The 25,315-nt window shown below is 38.5% G+C and overlaps 2 protein-coding genes across 5 annotated transcripts in view; one reads left to right on the top strand and one right to left on the bottom strand.

Annotated features, from left to right (window-relative positions):
- The window catches only part of prickle2b (prickle homolog 2b), an 83,539-nt gene extending 71,127 nt beyond the window's left edge, over positions 1-12,412 (top strand). For all 3 annotated transcript variants that reach the window (XM_056735462.1, XM_056735461.1, XM_056735463.1), the window contains 7 exons: positions 2,038-2,221; positions 6,966-7,079; positions 7,182-7,319; positions 8,372-8,575; positions 9,121-9,307; positions 10,011-10,859; positions 10,983-12,412. In XM_056735462.1, the coding sequence (XP_056591440.1) occupies positions 2,038-2,221; positions 6,966-7,079; positions 7,182-7,319; positions 8,372-8,575; positions 9,121-9,307; positions 10,011-10,859; positions 10,983-11,875 (2,569 nt within the window). In that variant the 3' untranslated portion in view covers positions 11,876-12,412. The remainder of the gene's footprint in view (positions 1-2,037; positions 2,222-6,965; positions 7,080-7,181; positions 7,320-8,371; positions 8,576-9,120; positions 9,308-10,010; positions 10,860-10,982) is intronic.
- A 6,629-nt stretch (positions 12,413-19,041) lies between these two features.
- On the bottom strand, positions 19,042-22,517 carry LOC130410410 (solute carrier family 2, facilitated glucose transporter member 9-like). Of its 2 annotated transcripts, XM_056735074.1 has the most exons (12): positions 22,469-22,517; positions 22,104-22,199; positions 21,776-21,936; positions 21,488-21,612; positions 21,267-21,395; positions 20,999-21,166; positions 20,608-20,795; positions 20,398-20,508; positions 20,154-20,255; positions 20,002-20,077; positions 19,797-19,924; positions 19,042-19,403 (listed from the first exon to the last, which is right to left on the bottom strand). In XM_056735074.1, exons 1-12 carry the CDS (start codon positions 22,514-22,516, stop codon positions 19,224-19,226), a joined length of 1,512 nt encoding a protein of 503 aa, XP_056591052.1. In that variant the 5' UTR covers position 22,517; the 3' UTR covers positions 19,042-19,223. The 2 variants fall into 2 exon arrangements, with proteins under 2 accessions (XP_056591052.1, XP_056591051.1); XM_056735073.1 differs by lacking the exon at positions 21,488-21,612 and having other exon boundaries at positions 20,999-21,147; positions 21,297-21,395.
- Positions 22,518-25,315: the final 2,798 nt, after the last annotated feature.

The raw sequence follows: 25,315 nt of genomic DNA, 5'->3' as shown, positions 1-25,315 counted from the left end.
GCAGCACGATCACAAAGTTGTAGGAGAAATATGATGACTCACTCTTTTATATCCTGCATCCTTAGGCCAAGTGAACCATGACGGACGTTTGCTGGTAGCTTAGGGTTTAACAATATAAAGGCCAGATAAATCTGTTGTTTGATGAATTTCGGGTCAGTTGATCGCATTATGATGATCTTATATTTTTGATAACACCTTGTTCACACCAGGCACGTCTGGGCGTCACAACATTTTAGAAAGGGATCTTTTCCATGTTAATTTGAGTTGTCCACACCCAGAAGCTATAATGGATTCTGTATTAGTCAAGTTTTTTATTTTTAATTGTCAAATGGCCGTTCTGGTGTCGGCGTGGTGTTCATTTGTCTTGGATATTCAAACATGTGATTTTTGTTACATATTAAACATTCTTGTTTACATGTGCTGATTTAAATGTCCCAAATGTTTTATAGCTTTTTTGTTAGAGGTTTTTGTAAAATTGAGAGATTTGCAATTCAGTTTTGAAGGAGTGCTTAGGATGAGTTTCAAATTGAACATGGTTTGTTCCCTTTTTCAAATAAAGTAAAGCTGTCCAACATTTTATTGTTTATTAAAAACTATTTAAACACTTCTGCTTATTGAAATTAAATAATTTATTCGTCTAAATATATATTGAAAGACTATCGAAAACTCGAAAAACGAACTACAACAAAAAAACAAAACAAAATTGAGAAATGTTGCCTCTGCAATAAACTCAAATAAGTTTCAATTGAATTTATTAACATAAATAAAAACTAAAATGAAATATATTGAAAATAAACAAAAATATAAAAATTGGCACAAAAATTTATAAATTTAACACAATCCAAAAGTATAAAAATATAAGCGAAATTAACTATCCAACTTTAAAATACAATAAAACAAAAACAACTATCATAACTCTGTGGCTGTCATGGAGTTGCACTATAGCTTTTTATTAAGAGAACTGTATTTAGTAAAATGTATACTTTTTAAATGTATAAAAGCTTTTTTCTGTTTCTATTATAATCATTTTTGTCTTGGTGCCATTGTCAATTCAGGGCAAGTAAAAACCTGAACTGCTGCCCCAACCGGACCCAGGAAGATCCCTAACGTTGAACCCAAGGCTTAAATTTAACCGATAGAGTTATGCAAAACTATTTTTTAATACAACAGTATCGAGAGCTTCTTTACGTAGATGACTCTTTAGATTAAACATGTTCTTAGTTTAGCCATCTGGTCATTGTGAAAGAGTCAGTGAGTCATGGTGTTAGGGGCCAGATTCTGTCTTTGACACCTTACAGCCTGTCAGGCATCTGAGGAGCTAATGGGATTGGCCCTGAAGTGAGCGGCTTGTTTTCTCTTTCTCTGGTCTAAGAGGTTAGTTAATCTGACCAACTGGCTGGCCTGCTCAGAAAGTGTGGTTTTGGCAGAGCGTGACGCCTGTATCTGCTTGTCTGGACACTAACCAGACGCAGCATGTTTGACTGGTGGAGTGTGTGTGTTTCATCATGGCATGAATCATTGGACGTGTTGAGGGTTTTGTTGATCTATGGGGCATTTCTGGTTATAACCAAATGTGGCCGTGTTGATTGACATCCGTGAAGAATCCGTGTTGCATTCTTTAACGGTCCGCCTGGAAACAACACAAAACCGTCTGATCTAAGAATCAGGCCGTCTTGTTTACAACGGTTGCTATCATGATCGACTATTCGCTTACTTCTTAAAAGTACAAAAATTTACACTGGTCTGTTACTGCGGCCACATGTCCACTCTTCTAAATATGACGCGGCAGAAAACGAACCATGATTGGTTGCTTTACCTGTCAGTCATATGGCCTCTTGGGCGGGCCTTAGCCAAAGAAAGAAGCAATAAGTTCCAGATCTTCAGTATGAAGATCTTGCTACGCGAGACTACACGCATCCAGATAAGCCTGACAAACTCAACCCTAACCAAGCACCGGTCTTACCAAAATTCTCCATTGATGTCCAGAAATTCATTGCAGAAGCTAATTTTAACAGGGCTTTTCCTTTTGTCGTTTAGGAAGATCTGTCTCCATTGTAAGTGCTCTCGTGAGGACCATGTTGTGACAGTCATGCCCCTGGAGATGGAAAAGACGGTGACCAAGCTGATGTACGACTTCCAGAGGAACTCTACGTCTGACGATGACTCTGGCTGCGCGCTGGAGGAATATGCCTGGGTCCCGCCCGGACTAAAACCTGAACAGGTAAAAAAAGTTTACTGTTGTATTTAAAGCGGAGCGGACCTGAGTTTGATTTCATAGATACAGTCTATTGGACACTGAATGACAACACGTGTGGACTGCTTTATAACAAGCATCTTGATTCTTAATTTTGTGTAATATATCAATTAGTATAGCAGTATCGTTCTCCATAGGAGAATACATGTCTGTGGCAGTTCAGTCATCTATAGCACATACAACACAAGAAATCCACAGTTTTTCCTTTTATTGCCGTGTTTAAAGAAGCATTGAGGCTGGCTGCATGAATTGTACACAAGGTTTTAAATGTTTCGAATTCAAAGACCCTTGAGATGAATGTCTTTTTATAACCTCTCGCTCCTGCTGCACTGAGTTTTGTTACTATAGCAATGCTCGGCTTCAGAAGGTTCGTGTATCAGATTTATAAGGCAACAGGGTGTACAGACCCCTTAACGGTGCAGTGAAATCATTTATAGAAGAAGTTTCATTTTCCTGATGAAGAAAAAAAAGTCTTGTTAACCAAACAGCCAGGCCGGTCAGTAAGCAATAGAGCACATCCGTCCTGTGCGATGGCTCGCTGCCATAATGGGTCTCTGGAGGTCACACGATTGGTGTCGGGTCATTTACAGTTTGTTAATTCACATTTGACTGCCTGAATTAGCCTATAACTCATTAAGGAACTTAAAAAGGATATTAAGCCTGTTTTTCATGATCATGTTATGGTGGAGGTGTAGAATTATGTCTTTTAGATATTGTACATCATGCAATAATTGACTCTCCGGGCTGCATTCCAAGAGCCGTCTGTTTGTAGACACTTTGGTTTTAGTCAAAACGAACAGTTTCAGTCTTAGAGCAGATGGATGGGAAGAAGTTGCTGGGATACAAGAACTCGGTGTCCATGCATGTTATTAGCAAGCCATTAATTATGCCTTTCCTCTCTGTGTGCTTTGAAACTCGCTGTCTGCAATTTCACCCAGAGACGGTGATTACCTCAGGCCATGACGAATTAGCTTTTCTTTGCCACGAAGTGGAAATGTAGGACATTCACATTCCTAAAAGGACAAGATAGCAGTTCCATTTTGCATTTCCGTACATTGGAAATCTGTTTTAGTACAAGGGAAACTGTTTTAGTACACATGTGAATGGTTTCGCAAAAGACATCCACCAAACAACGACAGGCTGGTCTTGAAGACGCTGAGCTTGTTTATCTCCAAAAGCTCTCTGGCTCTCACATACACTCCCAAGTGCTCACATGAATAGAATTAAAGTAATCCAGTTTGTCTGCTTTAGAATGGGATGGAGCATTATTTTGAGTCATCTAATCGGGAGCTTTTTTTCTCTGAATTTAATGATATTACACTGGTTAAAAAGAAATAAGTGTTGTTTATTGGCTGAAGGTCGGATGCATTGAGTCAGAATTGTAGTGGTGGATCTCTTGGTCCTTTGTTTGTATGTATTGGCTTTCGGACCAGAGAAAGGAAATGGAGAAACCTTCATAGGCCAGAATATTTAAATTGAGCCTACCATATTTCTATAGCTCTTATATTCAAAAGAATGTCTTTATTCAAGAAAAAAAGAGGACAAGAGGAATGTAATAAATTATACATTCATGTTTATTAGCCCCTTGTGTCATTCCAAACCTGTATCACTCACTTTTTTCTCCAAACACACAAAAAAGAGCTTTCAAACAACATTGACACCCATTGGCCTCGACTGTATGGATACAAAACCACTGAACAACAAGATGGTGAATAATTTACAGAATTACTTTTTTTGAGTGAACCTTTCAAGCAAAATCCAATCCATACAAAGAATTGACTATCTTAAACAGATGGTTGTGTTGCAATACACTGTTTTTCATTGGTTACTGAAATGTGTTTTGTCTTATTTTTGTCGAACATTAGTTTATTATGGTGCTTTGTGAATTTCTCATATCATCCAACACACACTCTATCTCCCTTCTTTGGGATGTTGCCTTTATTTATTCAATGAAAAACAGCTGTTTGGATTCTGGTTACTTTACACTCACATCAAGAGCTGTTTCCTCAGCCTTTCTCCATATACAGTAACCCAAAATGCAGTTGCCAGATCCCTTGACACTTGGGCGGGTTGCCAGATCTCTTTCTGCTGATTATAGTTATTTCCACAAGCTTTTCCTCTGTGTGAGTGCTCTGAGTCCATGTTCTTCTGATCACTGTATCACAACAGTTCATTGGCTGGACCAGGGATCTTCATATTGAGAGGAGAGTGTTGTTGTTGGATGAACGTACTGTAATTTACCAGGGCCAGACCACAGTTGGTGTTTCATATAATTTTCAGATATCCCTCAAGAACCTTTGCGCTGGTTCTTTAGATACCCCTTGATGACACAACAACGGCCAACATAAGCACCGAAAGAGCCATCACCTCAAATGTAAAAAACTGTTATATTAGGAGGATGCATTAAACAACGGACATGGGGAAATATCCATTTTGGAAATATTCCCACACCTTCCAGATGAAAGTTGGTGATTTTGTTTCGGAGCGTTTCGAGAATCCTAGTCTTAGTTTATATAAAACATAAAAAAGCACATTTGATGATACATTGAGAGAAAAGTATTCCATCCAAGCCTTTTCATATCACGTATTCACACTGGACTATAAATACCAAATTCACAAATCTTGTGTAGAGCCACAATGTTGAATTTTCGCATTCAACATTTGAACTTTAAGATAGATAATGGTGCTCAACGGAGTGTTTAATTATTTGTTACAATCTCTCAAGCTGTTCTGCATTTTTATGAGATTTGTTCCTTGCTGTTTATGTGGTATGGTGACAGAGGCAGATGGGCAGGGGGTCCTATATCAGATTAAGCCATTAACTCACCAAATCTTTGTGAAAGGTTTGGATGGGTGGTCTGAGGGAGGTATCACGGCTCATGCTAAGCTCTTGTTAGAGTCCTAAAGACTTTTTAGCAAGTTTGTCAGTTGCTAAAATTGTAATGTAGACTTATATAAAGTAATAGTTCTACAGGAAAACATGAAAATAACCCTGGAGTTGTTCCAAATGTGTGTAAATGTCTTTGTTCTAATGAACACAGAGAAAGATATTTCTAAGAATGCTTGTAACCAAACAGTTCTTGGCCACTATTGACTACCATGATAGGAACATTGCTTTATACATTTCTTTGTTCTGTTGAATAAAAAATAACGTAATTTTGATGCTTGTAGGAAGGCAAACAGTTCTGTGGAAGTTTTAACTAGCATTGTTTTCTACTACGGTAGTCAATGGTGGCCAAGAACTGTGTGGTTACAACAAGCATTCTTCCAAATATCTTTCTTTGTGTTCATCAGAACAAATATTTTTATACAGATTTGGAACAACACGAGGGTGAGTAAATTATATTTTAATTTACATTTTTAGGTGAACTGTCCTGTAGTGTTAAAACTGTAATGCTTATATGGTATATTAGGTTGAGATAAACTCTAGACAGACATCCACGTTAACCTGAAATAAAGAATCAGAAAAGATTCTATTAAATGGCATTGGTCATCCATAAATCACCCTTATAGGTGTGCGTGTAAAAGGCATGGACATTGGGAGATAAGGGGGGCAGGGTTTACAGCAACAAGGGGGGGGGTGCATTTGTGACGTTTCATGTGCATCAATAATGCGATTATTTCCAATGGTCAGAGTAAGCACTTTATCGCAGTAGCACGTTTACATGACATGAGACATGTCATGGAAGTTTTATTAGTCTGATTATTTGCTAGAATACACAGCACAAACGATGATCGCAGATACAGTAGGTGTGTGTTACTGGCTATCTTTTAATATATTCGTGTCAAATGCAAAACACTGTTATGTGGATGTTTTTTTATGGTCATTTGGGCTGTGATGGATGTAGAAATTTTGATGGAAAATGTTTTAGCAACGGTGGTTTACACTGTCATCGTATTCGCGCTGTTTCTGATTGAAGGTATGGACAGAGACTGCTGACAGCAAGTTGTGTTGACAGTAAAACGTCAGACTGTCATGTTTACCATGAATTTGCGCTTAAGGTGCGTGATAAAAGCACACGAGCACCTTGATCAGAGCAGCATGAATGTGATTAAGGTGTTAACTTACCTTTCACATAATACGATAAAAAACTGCTGTTATGAGATTTGGTAAACCATTGTCTAGGGTTGAAAGGAGTAGCATTTTTTTCTATGTTAAGGTTGTGAAATAATCCTGGTGGCAAGTGACAACACGCTGACAACAAACTGCCAAAGAAATAAGTGTTTAAAATACAATAATATAATATCAAATAACATTTACAAAATTGATGTTAATAAAAAGCAACTGGTGTTTTCACATAAAGCATAAATCCAGTCTAGAGCCAAATTATTGCCCTCGTCTGCATTATCTCCTGTTAATAATCTGCATATTAATCTGTATTAATCTGTTTATTTAATAGCATCTACATGGATAGATAAGTATTCGATTCAACTTGCAGAAATTCTGTCTTGTATGTATATAGTTATATGTTAGATCAGGGTTCCTCAAATCTTACCCTGGAGGGCCGGAGCACTGCAGAGTTTAGCTCCAACCCTGATCAAACTTGCATACCTTTGATTTTCTAGTGATAGTGAACAACTTGATCAGCTTGCTCAGGTGTGTTTGATCAGGGCTGGAGCTAAACTCTGCAGTGCTCTGGCCCTCCAGGGTAAGATTTGAGGAACCCTGTGTTAGATGGTACATTTGTCTAAATATATCTGGTCGTTCCAGGTGCATCAGTATTACAGCTCTTTACCGGAGGAGAAGGTGCCATACGTCAACAGTCCTGGAGAGAAACATCGTATCAAACAGCTTCTGCACCAGCTGCCCCCACACGACAACGAGGTAAGAACATCACAGGGCCTTGCGCGAAAAGCTCGGCATTCAAGAACGCTCGTGGGCGTCTGAATGCTTGCAGTGCCACTGACCCGTGCTCTCGCTGCGCAGGTGCGGTACTGTAACGGTTTGGATGAAGAGGAAAAGAGAGAGCTGAAGCTCTTCAGTAACCAGAGGAAGAGAGAAAACCTGGGCCGCGGGAACGTCAGGCCTTTTCCTGTCACCATGACTGGAGCCATCTGTGAACAGGTGCGTGCGAATGGACGACAGAGGTGTTCTGTTGATGTTGTGTTCTTAGGCACTTTTTATTATTGTCGATATTAGATTTTCGTTGTGTGTGTGATAGCCCACCTGGGATAGCATGTTAGTGCCAGTAAGTGAATTAGAGCAGAGTCTAAGCTGGATATGCATGTCTGTGACCACCTGCCTGGTTTCTTTCTCCTTCTGTCACTTCTTAGTAACAGATGTCACACTGACACAGTTTGGCTTTTTTAGCATGTTTTAAATGTATCCTCAGCCTTGCCACAGTTAAGGATACAAAGCCCCCGTTTAGCCCCCCGGTGCGGTTTAAAACATGCAGTCGGACTCCTTTCAATAAATAGGGAAGTTGATGGAAGCCGACAAGGAAGTGTGTGTACATGGACAGATGCACACTTTTGTCTTCTCTGTTAAATATTTGCTGAGTCTCAGCATGGAGCGAGATATTGAAAATGCTGAATGAGGCCTTTAATGAAGAAACCAGCACTGTGATCTGTTAAGATCAGCTATGTTCTGACCTCAGAACCAATATGATGGCCACCTATTACCCATTTTGATTTTCCCATGTGTGCTGACCGTAAATACGTTTGGAGGTTATTTATTACGAGTGTCCGATAGTGGCGTGTGGCTCATCCAATAAATATGATGTGAATTAGATGTTTCCGTAAATAATTTTTTTAATTAAAATATATTATAGTACTATTGTTTATAACAATCAAATAAATCTCAAAATATATAAAAAAGAAAAAATAGATGTATACATTTTTTTTGTAATATTAAATTGAAGTATTGAAAACATACAGTACTGCAAGGTTATATAATATATCAAAATCAAGTTGTTTTCATACCATTGCAATTATATAAAACTTCTTATGCAATGTTACAAGGTTTAGGTCGACCCCCTCTCCATCCCAAGTCTGATTTAGATGGTTATTGATTTAATCTTTTACCCTGCTGTTAAATGACCTATATGTGTCATTGAGTCTCTCTCTCGCTCGATCTCTCTTTTTAACCCTTTCATCATCTCTTTATCTCACGTGCAGTGTGGGGGACAGATAAACGGAGGCGACATCGCCGTCTTTGCGTCGCGGGCGGGACACGGGGTGTGCTGGCACCCACATTGCTTTGTGTGCAGCATGTGCGACGAGCTCCTGGTGGATCTCATCTACTTCTACCAGGACGGGAAGATCTTCTGTGGCCGCCACCATGCTGAGAGACTCAAACCCCGCTGTTCAGCTTGTGATGAGGTTAGCCGCTCTCATCCTGATGTTTCTGCTCATATTACAATAAACAAGCAACAGTCACTTCATTGTTGTGGCACTGCCATCTTCAAAACGAAAAGGAAATAAGTCAAAAGTTTTCCCGAGCACCTATTGGTTGGTCAAACCGATAGTCCCGCCCTGAATTCATGCATCATCATTGTTAACATAGATTTATATGCACAGAAGCACTTCTTGGGGAATTGTAGCCATGAATGTTTAGTAATATCTGTAAATGCAACTATAATAATGTACATTTTAAAATTATATTTAACAATCATACTTGTACGAAAGAAAAATAAATGTTTATGAGGAGTCCCTCTTCATGTAGTTAGATGACTGCACACAGCAAGCCTAGTTTCTCTGCATCACATTTTATGTAAAGAACGCTGACACAATTACACCGCACATTACCATGGTTACAGCACTTCATCTCTATAGTGATAATAGATTTACTGCTGTGCTGCAGCTCGGTGAGTCTGCTGCTTGTGTTACTGCAGAAAAATTGTCTCACTCTCTTTTCTGTCTATCAGATCATTTTTTCAGATGAGTGCACAGAGGCCGAGGGCAGACACTGGCACATGAAGCATTTCTGCTGTTTTGAGTGCGAGACGGTTCTGGGCGGCCAGCGTTACATTATGAAGGAGGGTCGACCGTACTGCTGCACCTGCTTTGAGTCGCTGTATGCAGAGTACTGCGACTCCTGTGGGGAACACATCGGTAAGAGCCTGTCCTTCATCATTTGCTCAACGTCCACGCAACGCTGGTCTGCTTCTCTCTATCGTTGCAGGAATTGAGCTAGAGCTCTGCCAAGGGACGATTTACCTGTCTTGGTCTATCAATGGGATATTAGAAAACAATGCAAAACGCACCGTGAGAGCTACAACTCAAGTTTATAGATCTAGCCTCACAACACATGCTTTAAAGTTTCATCCAAGTTCTAGCAGCCTGTTAAATTGAAATTCAACCCGTATGGAATTTACTTTCCACACAGGACCGCAAAAAGTAATTTTGGGAAAGCGATTATAAACAGGAAGCATTAGTGGAGGTTTTGCAAACAGATGTTCTCAATTATGACCTCCTTAAAGACCTGTGATTTAAATATAATGTTGTTCTGAGGTATGCGGCACGCCGTTTAATCAGTTTATAGCAAACAAGTCTACACCTCATGAGAAGAAGCCACAGATGTTTTTGTTGCGTTTATCTACATTATCATGGAAAAATTCTCCTACAAAAACAAGTTCACCATCTTGCAACATCGATTTATGTGGATTATAAACCAAGAACTTAAATACGCATTTTAAAGTGTCACACAGTTATATTACGTGTTCTCTAATGTCGTTAAAAGAATTGCTCTTTTGTAAATTTGTTTAAGCAAAGATGCTTTTTGTAATCCAGGCCTTCTGATTCTATTTTGTTACAGGTATCGACCAAGGCCAAATGACTTATGATGGCCAACACTGGCATGCCACCGAAACCTGTTTCAGCTGTGCTCGCTGCAAGAAATCCCTGCTGGGCCGACCCTTTCTACCCAAGCAGGGTCAGATCTTCTGCTCTCGGGCTTGTAGTCTTGGCGAAGACCAGAACGGCTCGGATTCTGCCGATTCGGCATTTCAGAGCGCCCGCTCGCGCGAAGCCCGACGCAGCAGCTCCAAATCCAACAAGAGCAATGGGACTGGCAGCGGAGGAGACAGGACCCATGGGGGAAATTCTCCTGCGGCCCGTTACTCTGCTGAAGTTGACCCGCTGTCCATGCAAATGGATCTGCTCAGTCTGTCCAGTCAATCTCCCAGCCTGAACAGAGACCCTCCACCATGGAACATGCAGGCAGAGATGTACGGGCACGAGAGCCACGATGAACTTTCATCGAACCCTCTTCATCTGCTCGGTCAGTGCAACATCCGGACTTGTTATTCCTCAAATCCGTCTCCCGGTCACCCGGCGGATCCAAAGCCTGTGGGATCCAGGAGACCCCCCATATCTGCTCTCAAAGGAAAGTCATTGAACGAGAACTGGTTCCAGCCAGGACCAGAGGACTATTACCAGCCCAATCTGAGGACACAGATGAGCTTTCAAGAGGTTCCACAGAATAGCTTCATTGATAAGCGATCCGTAAGCTTGCATATGTTCCAGAAGGAGAAGGCAGAGGTCGGCCTACAGATGGGTCGTAGTAGGAACCCCATCAGCGCACTTAGCTTTAGTGAACAGCTCGTACCACAGGAGCAAACCCCACATGGCTCGATGGAGTCGCTGGCTCTGTCTAATGCTACAGGTACCTTGCGTTTGTTAATTGTAAAAATATAATTCCTATTAATAATTCTTTTAATAAAACTTATGGTTTGCTAATGATGCAATAGAATGTTACGGCAATCTTACACGTGTTTTCCGTCCACAGGCACCTCTGCAGATGGCGGCGGTAAACGTCACGAGCACTTGTCTCGCTTCTCAATGCCAGACTTGAGTAAAGACTCCGGCATGAACGTCTCTGAAAAGAGCAACATGGGCACCCTCAACTCATCCGTGCAGTTTCATAGCTCTGAATCTCTGCGCAGCCTGAACACCGGGCAGCCCTACCTTGAGCTCGAAACCCCGGTCCAAGTGAAATTCCCAAGGCAATACTCCCGTGAATCTCTTCGAATTAACGCTTTGCCCCCTGGATTCGCTTATCAGGAGGAGGACCGCATAAGCTTGGTGAGCAATGCCAACAACGCCCGTCTGGCGCCCATGAGCGACCGAACTCGCCGTCGAACCATCAACCAAGAACAGCCACGCCGACGGCACCACCACCATCGATCTCGCCGTTCCCGCCGCTCACGTTCGGATAACGCACTTAACCTCGCCGCCGAGCGCTACCCACCCCCCAGGCGATCTCAGCTTCACCTTCATGAAGAATACAACCAGTTTCCTCCTTGCGGGCCCAGGGGCCTTCACAGCAGCGGAAGTGCAGGCAGATTGAGGCAGCAGCCATTTAGACCCTGTCCTCGCACGACCTCTGACCTCACGCTTCAAAACCCAGGCCCTTATCGGCACCAGGGCCCTTATTCGTGGGACCAGTACGATTGCGAGGATGATTGGTGCTCCACCTGTTCCTCGTCTTCGGAGTCAGAAGATGAAGGGTATTTTCTGGGCGAGCCCATTCCTAGACCCGTCCAGCTGAGGTACATGACCAGCGAAGAGCTGCTGCGCAAATACAACTCCTCCGGACTGGGAGCGTCCAGTCAGTTCGAGAGCCGCGGACAGTTGCACACTCGCAAACGTAGGAAAAGCAAGAACTGCATTATCTCCTGAAAGTCACGCCTGCTCCATTTCGCACAATGTTGCACAACAAGATTTTATCCGTCCTTTATAGCAAATGTTTGAGAGGCTTTTCAGTGTCGTGAGGCCATCGGTGAATAATGCGCAGTAATATAATTTGTTCGCACCTCGAATTGCATATGCATGTTTTCCCATGTGATATTTCCAAATTATTCTGGATGTTACATTTTTTCACTTTGCATTATTTGTTACAGCTAACGTGCAATTGTTCGTTATTTAATCCATTCAGGCACAGTGACTTTGATTTGTATGGTTCTGGTTACTCATTCTTTTCGCTCTGGGCTGAAAATGCCGTTTTAGTCAGTAATAAGATGTATATACGCAATTGTATGAAGAAATTCACTAAGTTAAGGATGTATTGTAAATGATCTGTAAATGATGTACTACATATTTTTATATTTTGTATGGATAGAATCATTTATGTACTAAGCATTATGTAGAGGAAATAGTAAAGGCATGCACGTTCATTTGCTGATTTTTGTCCTGTATTGAAAATTAAAGAGTATTTCTGTGGAAGATTTGATTGACAGCTTTTCATTGTCAAGGCGTTCTTGTGATCTCTGACTCATAAGATGCAAACACGCCATCTGCTCATTGCATAAATGGAGAAGACTGCAGCAAATTGAAGAATCAAAATGTCTGGCTTCAGTTACACATACAAATTATTTTTATAAGCGCTGTCTTTAACAAATCAATGATTCAACTTGAGATTCTAACAGTATAAAGTGCTTACTTAAAGGGATGGTTCACCCAATATTGAAAATGATGTTGTCATTTACCCACCCTGTCATTCCAAACCTGTGTGACATGCTTTATTCTGGAGAGCATAGAAGAAGATATTTTTAAAATATTGGGCACCGTAGAACACTGGATAAAGAACTGGATTTATTTTGCATTGATCCACAAGATATAGTCCATGGCCAGTAAACTTAATTCAATAGTTATAATTTCATGTCAAAGCTGTCACGCATTTAGCAGTATTGACCAATCAGCCTCCAGAATCAGAACCGTCCATTATATTAGATAAAACTCAGAAAAGGCCTCGGTACATCTGTGCTGTGTGTTAGCGCATTCCAGTGTTTAAAGGCAAAGTTAAGCAAAAGCATTCAACTATCACATTACACACGGACTCGAAATGCTATTATAACCGCTATACCAACACACATGTGGTTTTTAGGTTTTAATCTATAAACCATTACCACGCTCCCATGAGTTTGAAAATGTATCTAATCTGTCGACCTGTTTGAAAGTGGCGGAGTACTAATGATCCTGACAGGCCAGAAACATTATAGGCTTTGCAGTACTGTCAGGAATGTTGTCCTCGTCTGTATTTAGTGGTGCTCGGAAGAGTCGAGAGTTTGTTGAGTTGGCAGTGTTATGATAGAACCAGCTGCATAAACATGTGATGTACATTAAGAGTTTTGGCCATTTGACAAGGAGTGATCTTTCAGTATTTCTCTTCTTTATCCTCTACCCTGTGGTCCATGACAATACAGGGCATGCTGCCTTATGTTGATGTGTATTCCAATGGAAAGTGCCACTTTAGGCTATGAAACCTTTCTTAATTGGACGATTTTTAGTAACTCTTAGTAAATTTTACTGGATGTTGCAAATAACAAAGTCACTTTTGCTATCTATTTTGAATGGAGAAAACTGCATGATATAGTGCAGAGGCAATAGCGCCCAAAGGACCACTGACGTCTGTGACTAGACATAACAAAACAGCGCAGGCATGACCATTTGTCATAATGAAATGTCAAATCTGTCTGTTGTTTAGGCCAGTGGTTATTGTGTCTTTTTCCTGATGATCAGTTGCAAATAGACAGCACACATTTGCAAGTGTGGAATGACATGTGGCTACAAATCAACCAATGTTCCTGCATTCCTGTTGTCTGGAATGATCATGAGATCATGAGAAGCGTGTATCACACAAATTATGCTGTTTCTGCTTAATGTAGGACATTTAAGGTGGCAAAATCTTAGCCTTTATGGAGGTTTTTACGTAATATGGTCTTGGGTTTGTTTATTGAAATATGCTGTCTTAAATAGATTATTTGATGTAATCTTAAATAGATTTTGGAGCAAATTAGAAATAGCAAGTTTACAGTCATCTTTAACAGTTAAATCATTTACCACATTCGTGTCCACTCGGACTGCCCAAGAAATGACCTAAAGGTCCCTTTGAGTAAAGCAATACCTCATAAAACCGAGACAGAGTTAACATTCATCTGTCTTATGACTCTGTATTAATTTGTGGGTCATGACTATTCATCTCAGGCCCAGAGCTGAGAGCTGGCATTTTACTTAAAGGCATTAATATACTGTATATAATATGTGAGTTTATAGTCTGTCCTTCTATTGTGGGAATGACATGTCAGTTCAGCGATTTGTGGTTTAACTTTATGCTATTAGGGCATTCATGTCAGAGGTGAATAATGCAGAAAACATCTGTAATGATAAGTGACATGACCGTTCCAGTCTTTATTTGTTATTATTGAGGAGGCTGATGTTATTTCTGTTTTAATAGTCATTTTGTAATCCTGAGTAACTATTTTTGAGGCAAATTCATCCTAGGATTTTTAAAGCTAATACAACTTAACCTTTTATTACATGCAAAATTTTTATAGAAGTTGTATGACTTAGTTTTACACTTTTTGTCGTTACTGAACGTTGCTCAGTATCAAACCAGTAAATTAAGGGTGGAGAACATACTGGAGTCAAAAGAAAGATGAATATATTGGCAACACCCTGATCATATTGTTTTAAAGGGATACTTCACCCAAAAGTAAACATTCTGTCATCATTTACTCACCTTCCAAATCTGTATAAATTTATTCGTGCTGACGAACACAGAGAAAGATATTTAAAAGCATTCTTGTAACCAACCCGATCCTATATGACTCCCATAGTGACAAAATTTACTTCATCATTTTTTGTTCTGTTGAACACAAAAGAAGTCATTTTGAAGAATGTAGAACAGCAAACAGTTTTGACTACCATTCAAAAGTCTCAATGGAAGGCAAAATCTGCGTGGTTATAAGCATTCTTCCAAATATCTTTCTCTGTGTTCATCAGAAGAAAAAATATATACTGATTTTGAACTCAAAGGCGAGTAAATGATGATAGAATTTTCCTTTTTGTGTGAAGTATCCCTTTAATTCTCAGGAAAAACAAGAAAGAGAATGACTGTATAGCACAAAGACTGTTAGGCTGTCACAACTACAGATTCTTGTGGAAAAATCACCAGCAGCAAAGGTCTTAAATAGCCACATTCAATCATTCAATCATCATTATCCACATTGCTGCAAATGTGATCCTCAATAAGATTCATGCCTACAACACGCAGTGCCTTATAGACTGGCCCTCATCATGTGTATTCAATTACTGGCTGGTCATAGAAAGACTGACCTCAGATCAGTTTTCAGGAATTTCACTTTAATGGTTTAGTTCGTGGTATAGCTGGTCACAGATCAGTGTGCATCTACTTATATACGGTTCTGAATTCATTTCTAATTCCGGATGATCTATGGCAGACAGTAAGGGAATCGGTGAAGCGTATTTCACATTTTCATTTCATGCATTGAAGAAATTTTGCACCTGCTGGATGACACTCATATGCCAGAATAAATGGCACCAAACCCCTTGTGGTTATTATAATTACAGTGAGCGTTCTTTTATTATACCAACAAACACACAGATCCCATAGTGAGCTGTCATGGGTATAGACACATATTTAAAATAATGGCAATTTACAGTTAGAAACAATATGTTTCCTATAGACACTTTCAACGTGATCCATTTAGCACTATTGGTTTCCATTCAGGAATACCCAAATAACAACAACCTGTGGTATTTATCCACAATGACAGCACACAAATCCATCACAACGATCACGATGTGTCTGAATTGCGATGCCTTCATAGCTAAATTGAGCTATTCAGAAAACACAATCTTCAGATCAGGAGGTCTCAGGACTGTTTAACATTCATTAATTTCTCACCCACACACAGGAGATAATCCCACAGTGCCAGAAGACCCAATGCCTTCCATCTGGAGCCCCATGCATTAATAACCTAATTTAACCATGCCCATCTGTGCACATAACATACAGGTACAGTATATACATATATCCTGTCACTCACTCGTTAGTGTTTATTTATCATTCTCTCTCTACTTTTTAAATGGTACAAAAACTGCATCAATGTATTCCTGCTGAAAATAGTAAAGATTTATCGTTTAGAAATGGATTTTGCTATTTTATTATATATCATGTGTAGACTTTGTGTCAGTAAAGATGCTCATTTTGCACATTGACCTACAAAGTCAAAGCCACATTATCTTCTTGCACACTCACAGTCACTCACAAGATTAATGACCAATTTCAGTCAGGCACTTGACAGGTCAGCAACTGGACATTATGAACGAGCTGCAGGAATGTTAATGAAGCCAATTATATTATTGTCTGACAATCCCTAATAGATTACATTCCATCGTGTCATTTGCCAGTGTATACTTGCAGTGATATGACTAGAAGCAAATTACCTTATGAGTATCAGTACTCGGTGTCAGTGCCGGTCAACTATTATTGCTCAGCTCTTAATGCATTTATGCTCTTAGAATTGTGGATTACTTAACAAGTCAAGGACATCCAGTTTAAACCAAATCATAATGCATGCCGATCTGTTTAAAATATCCATTTTATAAATAAGAAGATGTGACATTATAGTTAATGTGATGTGTTTTATGTATGTTCTTGACATTGCCGTTGTTTAAAGGGTGCCGTTTAGGCTTATAAATAGTTGTCATGGCGAGTTGAAGGTCTGAGATAAAAATATGTCAGAATTACATTTACTGTTTAATATTAATAATGTTTATGTACAAAGTCCTCACATTCAGAATTAATCTTCAGATCAACACACATCTCTGTGATATAATGGCCTATATTTTTACCTATACTTGAATGATTAAAGCAGAATTGGGGTTGCTGTTTTATTTTAGCATCACAAAAAAGCATTTATTACACAAAATGAGTTCAACTTCAAAAACTGGATGGTTATACCTTTGTGTACCTTTTTGTGTAAAGTATGTCTATGAGTAGTTTTGCAATGTCACAGTATAGATTTTATAATTGGCAAAAGAATCGTAATCTCAGTTTACTCAAATGCCTCTAAAGGGAAATATGGTCATATAGAGGCTTTAAAATCTCAAAAATTATATCTGATAATAAATGAAAACATTTACAGTCATGTCAGAACATATCTGTTCTCTGTGGCTATTGTTTAAAGTTTATTGCAGTGGATCTTGTGGCAACCCTGCAGTGAATAAACAGCGCCATCTGCTGGAGCCTGCTAACATTTAAACTACATTTCACGAGCTCACACTATGGAACATGTGAGCTACATACAATAAGCAGTCATGTTAACGAATGCAAATTTTTACGTACCATCAGTGGTCAAATAGCAGCCTATAAATTCGCGAGAAAAAGTTGTTGAAATGCTGTGAATTTAATTTTTACACTCATTTTACCTCAAATAATAACTGCAAAAAATATGTTTTATTAAATAGCCTAGAATACTACTTCAACATATTTCAAATTAGATTAATAAACAAATGCTGATTAACAACAATACAGCCTCATTAACGCAATAATAAATGACATGTATGGGTGATTTAACTTTACTGCCAACCGCCAATGAAATAAAAAGAAGATTATTGGATTCTGACGTGCACACGCACATGTAGCCTACGCACATGGACGCGCGCTAGGACGCTTCTTATTAGAGCCGTCAATAATTGAATGTCATCACATAATGTTATTTATTTTAAAAGGTAAGTGACTGTAAATGTCAGCATTATCATGTGTGTAAAGCATTGAAGAATGTCGAGTGAAACAACAGCTTGTTCAGATAGTTTATTTACAGTTATGCTACCCCTGACAGGAGGCTTCTGTTAAGTGTTTAGTCTATACGTAACATAAAGCTTCAAGTAAATTCAATGGTGCAACTAAAAAATATGCATCTTGTAAATTGTAATTTAGTGCCCATTTGAGTCAAAACTAGGCTAAATTGTAACTTATGCAGAGCTGGTGCAACCGGCCCCAGGTAACACCCATCAGAATAATGATCCTTGGGACTAAGATCTTCTTTTCAAACTAGCTTTGAATTTAAATGGGTTATTCCCATTAGAGAATATGTTCATGAAGTTGTTTCTTTATGATATAATCTCCAGTGTACTGTCTGCTAAATTAATCCAAATGCTGTGACGCAAAAGACAGCTGAGGTGGTGATAAAACATATACATTACTGCCATGATGTGAAGTCAGTCATTATTGGTGTGTGATGTGAACATGGTCTCTATTAAATCACTAATGCGTCTGGGAAGCCGCATATTGCCTGACAGACATTGATAAAAAATTCCCTGAATGTAAACTGAGAGGATTTACAGAGACATAAAGACGATGCGGGGGGCACGGTGGCTTAGTGGTTAGCACGTTCGCCTCACACCTCCAGGGTTGGGGGTTCGATTCCCGCTTCCGACTTGTGTGTGTGGAGTTTGCATGTTCTCCCCGTGCCTCGGGGGTTTCCTCCGGGTACTCCGGTTTCCTCCCCTGGTCCAAAGACATGCATGGTAGGTTGATTGGCATCTCTGGAAAAATTGTCCGTAGGGTGTGAGTGTGTGAGTGATGAGTGAGTGTGTGTGCCCTGCGATGGGTTGGCACTCCATCCAGGGTGTATCCTGCCTTGATGCCCGATGACTCCTGAGATAGGCACAGGCTCCCCGTGACCCGAGGTAGTTCGGATAAGTGGTAGAAAATGGAATGGATAAAGACGATGCAATAAAATGGGTGGGCAGAGTCAATAGTGACTAGTTAACTTTGCAGAGAAATGCAAAGGACATTATGCATTTTATAATTTAAACAATATGTAGTCTCATAGAAAAAAATCCTAAAGATTTCTCTGGGAGACTTAAAAAAATGTCACATTTAATCTGAAACATAGAATAATATATTTTTATAGCTCTCTATAACAGACCGTTGCCACAGATATGCTGGGTTGCATATAGTTGTGCAAGTCACAAGCCTCTCATGTCATCTCATACTACGTTCATCATCTCACATATTAAAGTTATTACAACTCATGTGAATAATTCATACCCATAATTTATTAATTCAGTAGGCTATACAAATGTAGATACACAAATATACAAGAATATAAACAGTCACATGTGTTTCCTTTGTAAAATATAAATAGGTGATATTCTCCTTTCATGTTCATATCCATCCATAATGAAATACTGTAGATGTGCAGAGTAATCCAGAGTTTCACAGCTTTATCTCTAAGACCTCATCTTCTGAGGATCCACAGACTCGAATGTTCTTAAACTCTTGGGAAATCTCTAGAGGAGTTTTGCCTTTTGTTTCAGGAAGGATGAAGAAGACGAAGAGAGCAGCTATCAGACAAACGCAGGAGAAGAGAACAAAGCTCAGGGATTTCAGGGCAGCCTGCAGAAAACATGCAGAACAGTGAATAGGAGCAGCGGAAAGTCTGACATTACACATTGCTTAGCATAAGAACATATAATAAGACACACATTCAAGAATTGCTCTTTCAAACAGGAAGAAACTGACATAATACAATCATAATCACTGATTTATATAGATGATAGCGAAGCTCCCTGTTACGTAAAACCTCAGTAAAACATATAACCCATGATGCTTTTTAAAATCTAAGAGGAGCTGAAAGACACACATGCACGCATGCATGCACACACCTTCCTATTCCTATGATGATCTTTGGGTATGTCTTACAGATATGGTTTGGATTGTAAACTTTATTCCAAAACATTGGATTTCAGGTCAGTTATATTTTTTATCTTGAAATGGTTGAGAACTTACATTTAGGAATGGAAACATAAATCCAAATATGGCGACACCCAGCCAGCACAGGATCCCAGTTAACATAAATGCAGCTGGACGGTATGACTGGATGAAAATCTCACTGGTGATGGGATGGGCTACTGCAGCTGTTAATCAGATTAGTTTAAGGTTTGCATTGATAAAATACTATATAATCAGTGTGAAGTAATATCTAAGGGTTTACCTGGTCCTCCTGCGTAGAAAATGTTAAAAAGAAAAACAAGGAAAACTGTGATGTATGGAATTACAAAGCTTGAGTCCTGCGGATGAAACAGAGACATGATGATGAAGGTCTGTTATGTGTTAACTAACAGCTGTTATGTGATGTATACTCACCTTCAGGTAAAGAGTAACAGTGATTAATGCCATGATGACTGACATCCCTCCAAACCCAATCCACAACAAAACCCTTCTCCCCACACTCTCAATGAGGAAGCTCTACACACACACGCACACACACACTCATGTTTATACCAGCACAGAGAAACTATAAATGATATGTGCAAATATAAATTACAATAAAACACACTTTTAAAGAAAAGAATATAGGATTTCTTTCATTGCTAGCTCTGGGACATACACTGATTATAGAGGAGAAAACTTCAGAGGTGCCTATGCCCAATGTGACATGACGAATCTTATCTACTGGAATACCGGCTTCCAAAAAGATGTTGAAAGAGAAGACAGTGATCTGTGAGTGAGAGAGTGACAAATGTCACACACATATATAAATATATATACAGTATATCACATACGTACTGGAATATTGAATGAAGGTTAAATGATTTACAGCAGTGATCCCACAAAACTGAATGCTTCCACATATGACCAGCAGAGAAAGGACCTGCCAGCGCAGATGTTTGACCCGCAGCATATCCAGCAGACTCTTACTGTTTTCCCCTTGAATGACCGCCTGCTCGGCTAACATCTCCTCAATCTCCAGTTTATAATCTCCTGGTCCCCACAGAAACTGCAGTGCTGCCGACAAAAGCACTCAAAGAGTCAATGACAATAAAATAAAGAAATGTGCCGAATTATAGCAATCACCAGATACTGTACACAACCTACTTCAAAAACTTTCAATTCAGTAATTCAAACCTGCTTTGGGGTATTTGATCTGTGTAATTTTCTTATGCAGTACAGTAATAAAAACTCCAAAGATGTAAATTAAACTAAAGCACCTGTTCTGCACTCTTCTATCTTTCCTTTCTCTATTAGAATATATCGGGGCGCATCGGGAAGGAACGGCAGGATTATCATCTGAATTGCACAGAAACATGTTGGGACACACAGCAGAATGTTCCACCATTCCTCACGACCAAGAATTTCCCTAAACAAGGAACAAGATGCTTGCAATTTAGGTGAGCATGAACACATTTCATCACACGAACATGAGGTGAGAAAAAATAAAATAAGCAAGAATGGATTTTATGAAAGATAAATATTAACTCATACTAGCAAATTGTCCTGATAATTTACCGAAGAACAGAAATGTAGCAGTTGTGAGTACCACCATTCCTCTTATTTTTTGGGGTGAACTCTCTCCGAGATAGAGCGTTTGAATGTTTCCACCTAACCCTTCATGAGAAACAATATAACATGAATTTAAACAATGAAACAAACACAGTGCAGTCTGTCCTGTTCTTGTAATTCAAAGGGTGTCTTTATACCTGATGTAAATCCAAACAGGAAGCGTGATAACATGAGAAGTTCAAATGAGTTTGTGGGTCTGCTTATGTACATGAATATTGTAAACACAACTGCTAACCCACTGTTGAAGAGCATGGCTGTTTTTCTGAGGAATGCACACAAATGCACTTTTTTACACAGGCCTAATATATTCAGGTTATGAAATCCAGAAATGCTTCTTCAGTATTGGTTTTTATTAAAGGCCTATAATTTATTCAAAACCGGAATGTAGTGAAAAGTCAAAATGGAAATAAATGACGTGGCATTACCTTCCCAGGTTACTAGTTACACATCTGACAGTCATGGAGCCCGCAAGTGCTCCAACAGCAAAGAGAGAAACCACAGCAGACCAGATAAGGGTCACAGTCTTCTCTCCTGGATGTTCCCCATAGCGATATGTCCAGCTACTGTTGATAAAGCTCTGAATGTACTGTGGAAAAGTAGAGAAGAAGACTTTACAAAAAAGTTAGGAGTAATGAATACCATATTATGTCTTTTAAATTCAGGTCAGACTGTAATGTAATGCTTTTAAATAAATGAAATACTAATAGAGTAAAATAAGTCACTAAACATGCAAAAAATGAAAGAAGTTCACACTGGAGATGTAGAGCTGATCACGGTGAGATTGAATCCAGTCTGAAATGTTCCACCAAACCCCAGCACAACAATGAGGAAAAGTGCTTTCCCACAAACCTGAAACGATAACCACTCTGTTCAACATCAACAATGCTTTCCTACTGTTCATATAATATATTTAAAATTAAGTTAAATACAGATTTGTCTCACGAATAACAGACAACCTGACACATGTTGTTGTGTTGGTTGTTTTTGGTAAGACCTTCAGTTTAAACACGAATGACATATTTTAAAGAAAATAAGAACAAATATTCTTCAGATAGCTGTGATTAAACAAATTTTAAGTGTGTGGCACAGAAATATAATTAAAGAGAACATGTTCTTACCAGTTCTTTTAACACACTCTTCATGTTTATCTGTTGTTGCACATCCATGCAGCACCTGTATTTCACTACAAATGCAAAGTGATCTGTTAAACATTTATTGGATTTAGATTAATTTTTGACTGTCTCTCTCTTGCCAAAGAGAGATTTGTTGTAAAAACTAGTTAGATTAAGTGTTATAGAAATGTGAAAACTATTGAGACTATCATTTATGGTAACTGAATGTTGGCCTTAGAACTTTGCAATGTTTTACATCAGAGTCTCTCATTCTGGTGTTTGTGATACTCTAGGGGAGTTTTTTTTAAACTGGGGTCCGGGGCCCCCAGAACATTTTAGGGAAAAAGATGAAGCAAAAATTAGTTTCAAGAATTGTTTATATTTGTACCTTTGTAGTGGTGAGTTTTTCTCTCTATACTTTTTTTTCACATTCAAAGTGACAGTTGCTTCAGAATTAATAGTTTTATAAAAATTGTCTCTTCAGGGTTGTCTCTCCACATTCAACAAATGTAGCCAACTGTTTATGTTTTAAAACAAAACGTTGTTTTTTTTATAATATCACATTTACTGTTTTATATATATAAAAAATATAGATGGACGCATATTTTAGAAAATGGGGCCTCAGAAAATGATAATCTCATTTGGGGTCCTTGGCATCATAAAGTTTGAAGTTTAAGCTAAAAATGAATCTATAATTAAAAAAGTTAAAAGGTTTAATGTAAAAATAAAAAACACTAAAATTAAAAAAAAAAAATATTTCACACTTGCCTAATATAACTGTGTGTTCGCCGGTACTTTCTGTTCTGATAACTGATTCGTGGGAAATAAACTACCTATTTCTTGACATTGTTATGTCTGATTTGCTAACCAGAACATAAAATGACTAGGACACAAAGTCTATCACTGTTTGCCTAATATAACTGTCTGTACACTGGTACTTTCTGTTCTGATGTCAGGAAAATAAACTGTTTGTTCTTTTCCTAAACGCTTCATGCAGGGTTTTTTTGTTGCTTAAAATGACTCAAATTTTAGCACTATAGCTTATAAGTTACAGTACTGAACGAGAACAAAAATGAGACGGCACAGCTGCATCAAAGGACAGTTGCAGCTGAAACATTCATAAGCATGTTACAGACACAATGGAAGACAGGTTAAAGGTTGTCATTGAACATGTAAAAAACTTGAAGACACACCGGCCTATTACCCACACAATTTTATCACATTACTAATGACAATTTATTTATAAAGCACAATTAATTTCAACTACTGTTGACCAATGTGCTTTCCAGTAAAGGACACACATAAAAAAATCTTACATGTGATCATTTAGCATAATTGACTTCTTAATCTAACTTTCGTTTAGCCTACGTAGACCTGCCATGCCTGTAGTGACCATAGACATTTTATGGTTAAATAAATATTTAAATTAAGTAGTATATTTCCTATGTCTATATGGTTGTGACTATCGGTCAACAGTGGCGGTTCTAGACAACTGTAACGGGGGGCCAGGCAGGAGCCACTTATGCTTTTAGGGGACACAACTATCGTGATTATTTTTCAGTCATTTTTCACTGTCATGTTTTACTGTTTTCTCTAGAAGTAAACTAATAAGTTAATAAAACAAGTTCAGCTCAAATTTGTGTTTCATTGTCATTTATTTTAACAACTCATTGTATATTGTCAGAATAACAATGACAACAATAATAAGATTGAGGCACTTTTCTGCATCTTAAATGTTCATACATGAATGTAAAACTTGCCCACAAACAAGATATCCAAAAATCAACTTAAGCAGTCATCTAAACACGAGTCACATTATCAGGTATTTCCTTTACACAAAGAAAAAACATGAATTTTAAATGTTTCACATGTGATTTATGTGGTTTTGGCACATTTTCATGCGAATGCCATGTAAACCGAATACTCATGTAAATACTCGTCTTTTTCACAAGGGATTTCAGGTTTACAAAAGTTGTCTCTCTGCACAACTAAATCACCTTGCTGCCGGGTCCTCTGTTCTTCTGGACTTTCTTAATTCTCTAAGCTTTTGTGCATTTTTCTCATTCAAAAAGGACATTATGTCCTTAGCATTTTTTTTCAACTGCAAATGGGAAAATTATGAAAATGTGTAAATGAAAAGAGGACTCTCAAATACACCACAAAGCAGGACTGTGAAGAATATAAAGGGCAGTAGAATAAGCTGTATTGTTTACTTGAACTGTGCTTATTTGTCATTGGGAATGACAGACCATTTATTTTAACTATAAGGCAAAAGTGCATTTTATCAAACATTTCCCCCAAATACATGTAAGTTACATTTTATCTAATTTCATTAACATATCAAATTTCTTTAGTGTGTTACACGTTCTCTGGCAGCAGCTGGTTCTTTGTATAGGCACGAGTCATGACTGCTTTAAATTAAGATTTAACATGGGCAACACCGGAAAATATGTAGGTCAGTATTTTAGTATGATGTGTAATGACATGCATTTTCTTACTCTGGAAACAACATGGCGACATGTCAACAACAGCCCATGTAAGTATATACGATAGATAGATAGAAAATGTTGATAGAAATAGCTCAGTCTAAGGTGATACAAAATAATGTTTCATTATGTAAGGTCTTTATACACCCCCGAAGACATGTATGTAGGCTATATTATATTGCATTTCTGTCAATAGATCTTCAAAAAAACTACACACTGTCCCTTTAAAGAAAATAAATCCTAAAGACTTCTGGAATATTTAATATGTTCATAATTAATACCACAACATATAATAATATATTTGTATAGCTCTCTAACAGACTGTTGCCCCAAGACAGATTTCATATATAGTTGTGCAAGTCTTTCA

The sequence above is a fragment of the Triplophysa dalaica genome, chromosome 21 (assembly GCF_015846415.1).
Source record: "Triplophysa dalaica isolate WHDGS20190420 chromosome 21, ASM1584641v1, whole genome shotgun sequence".
Taxonomy (NCBI): domain Eukaryota; kingdom Metazoa; phylum Chordata; class Actinopteri; order Cypriniformes; family Nemacheilidae; genus Triplophysa; species Triplophysa dalaica.
This window is presented reverse-complemented; position numbering and strand designations above follow the sequence as displayed.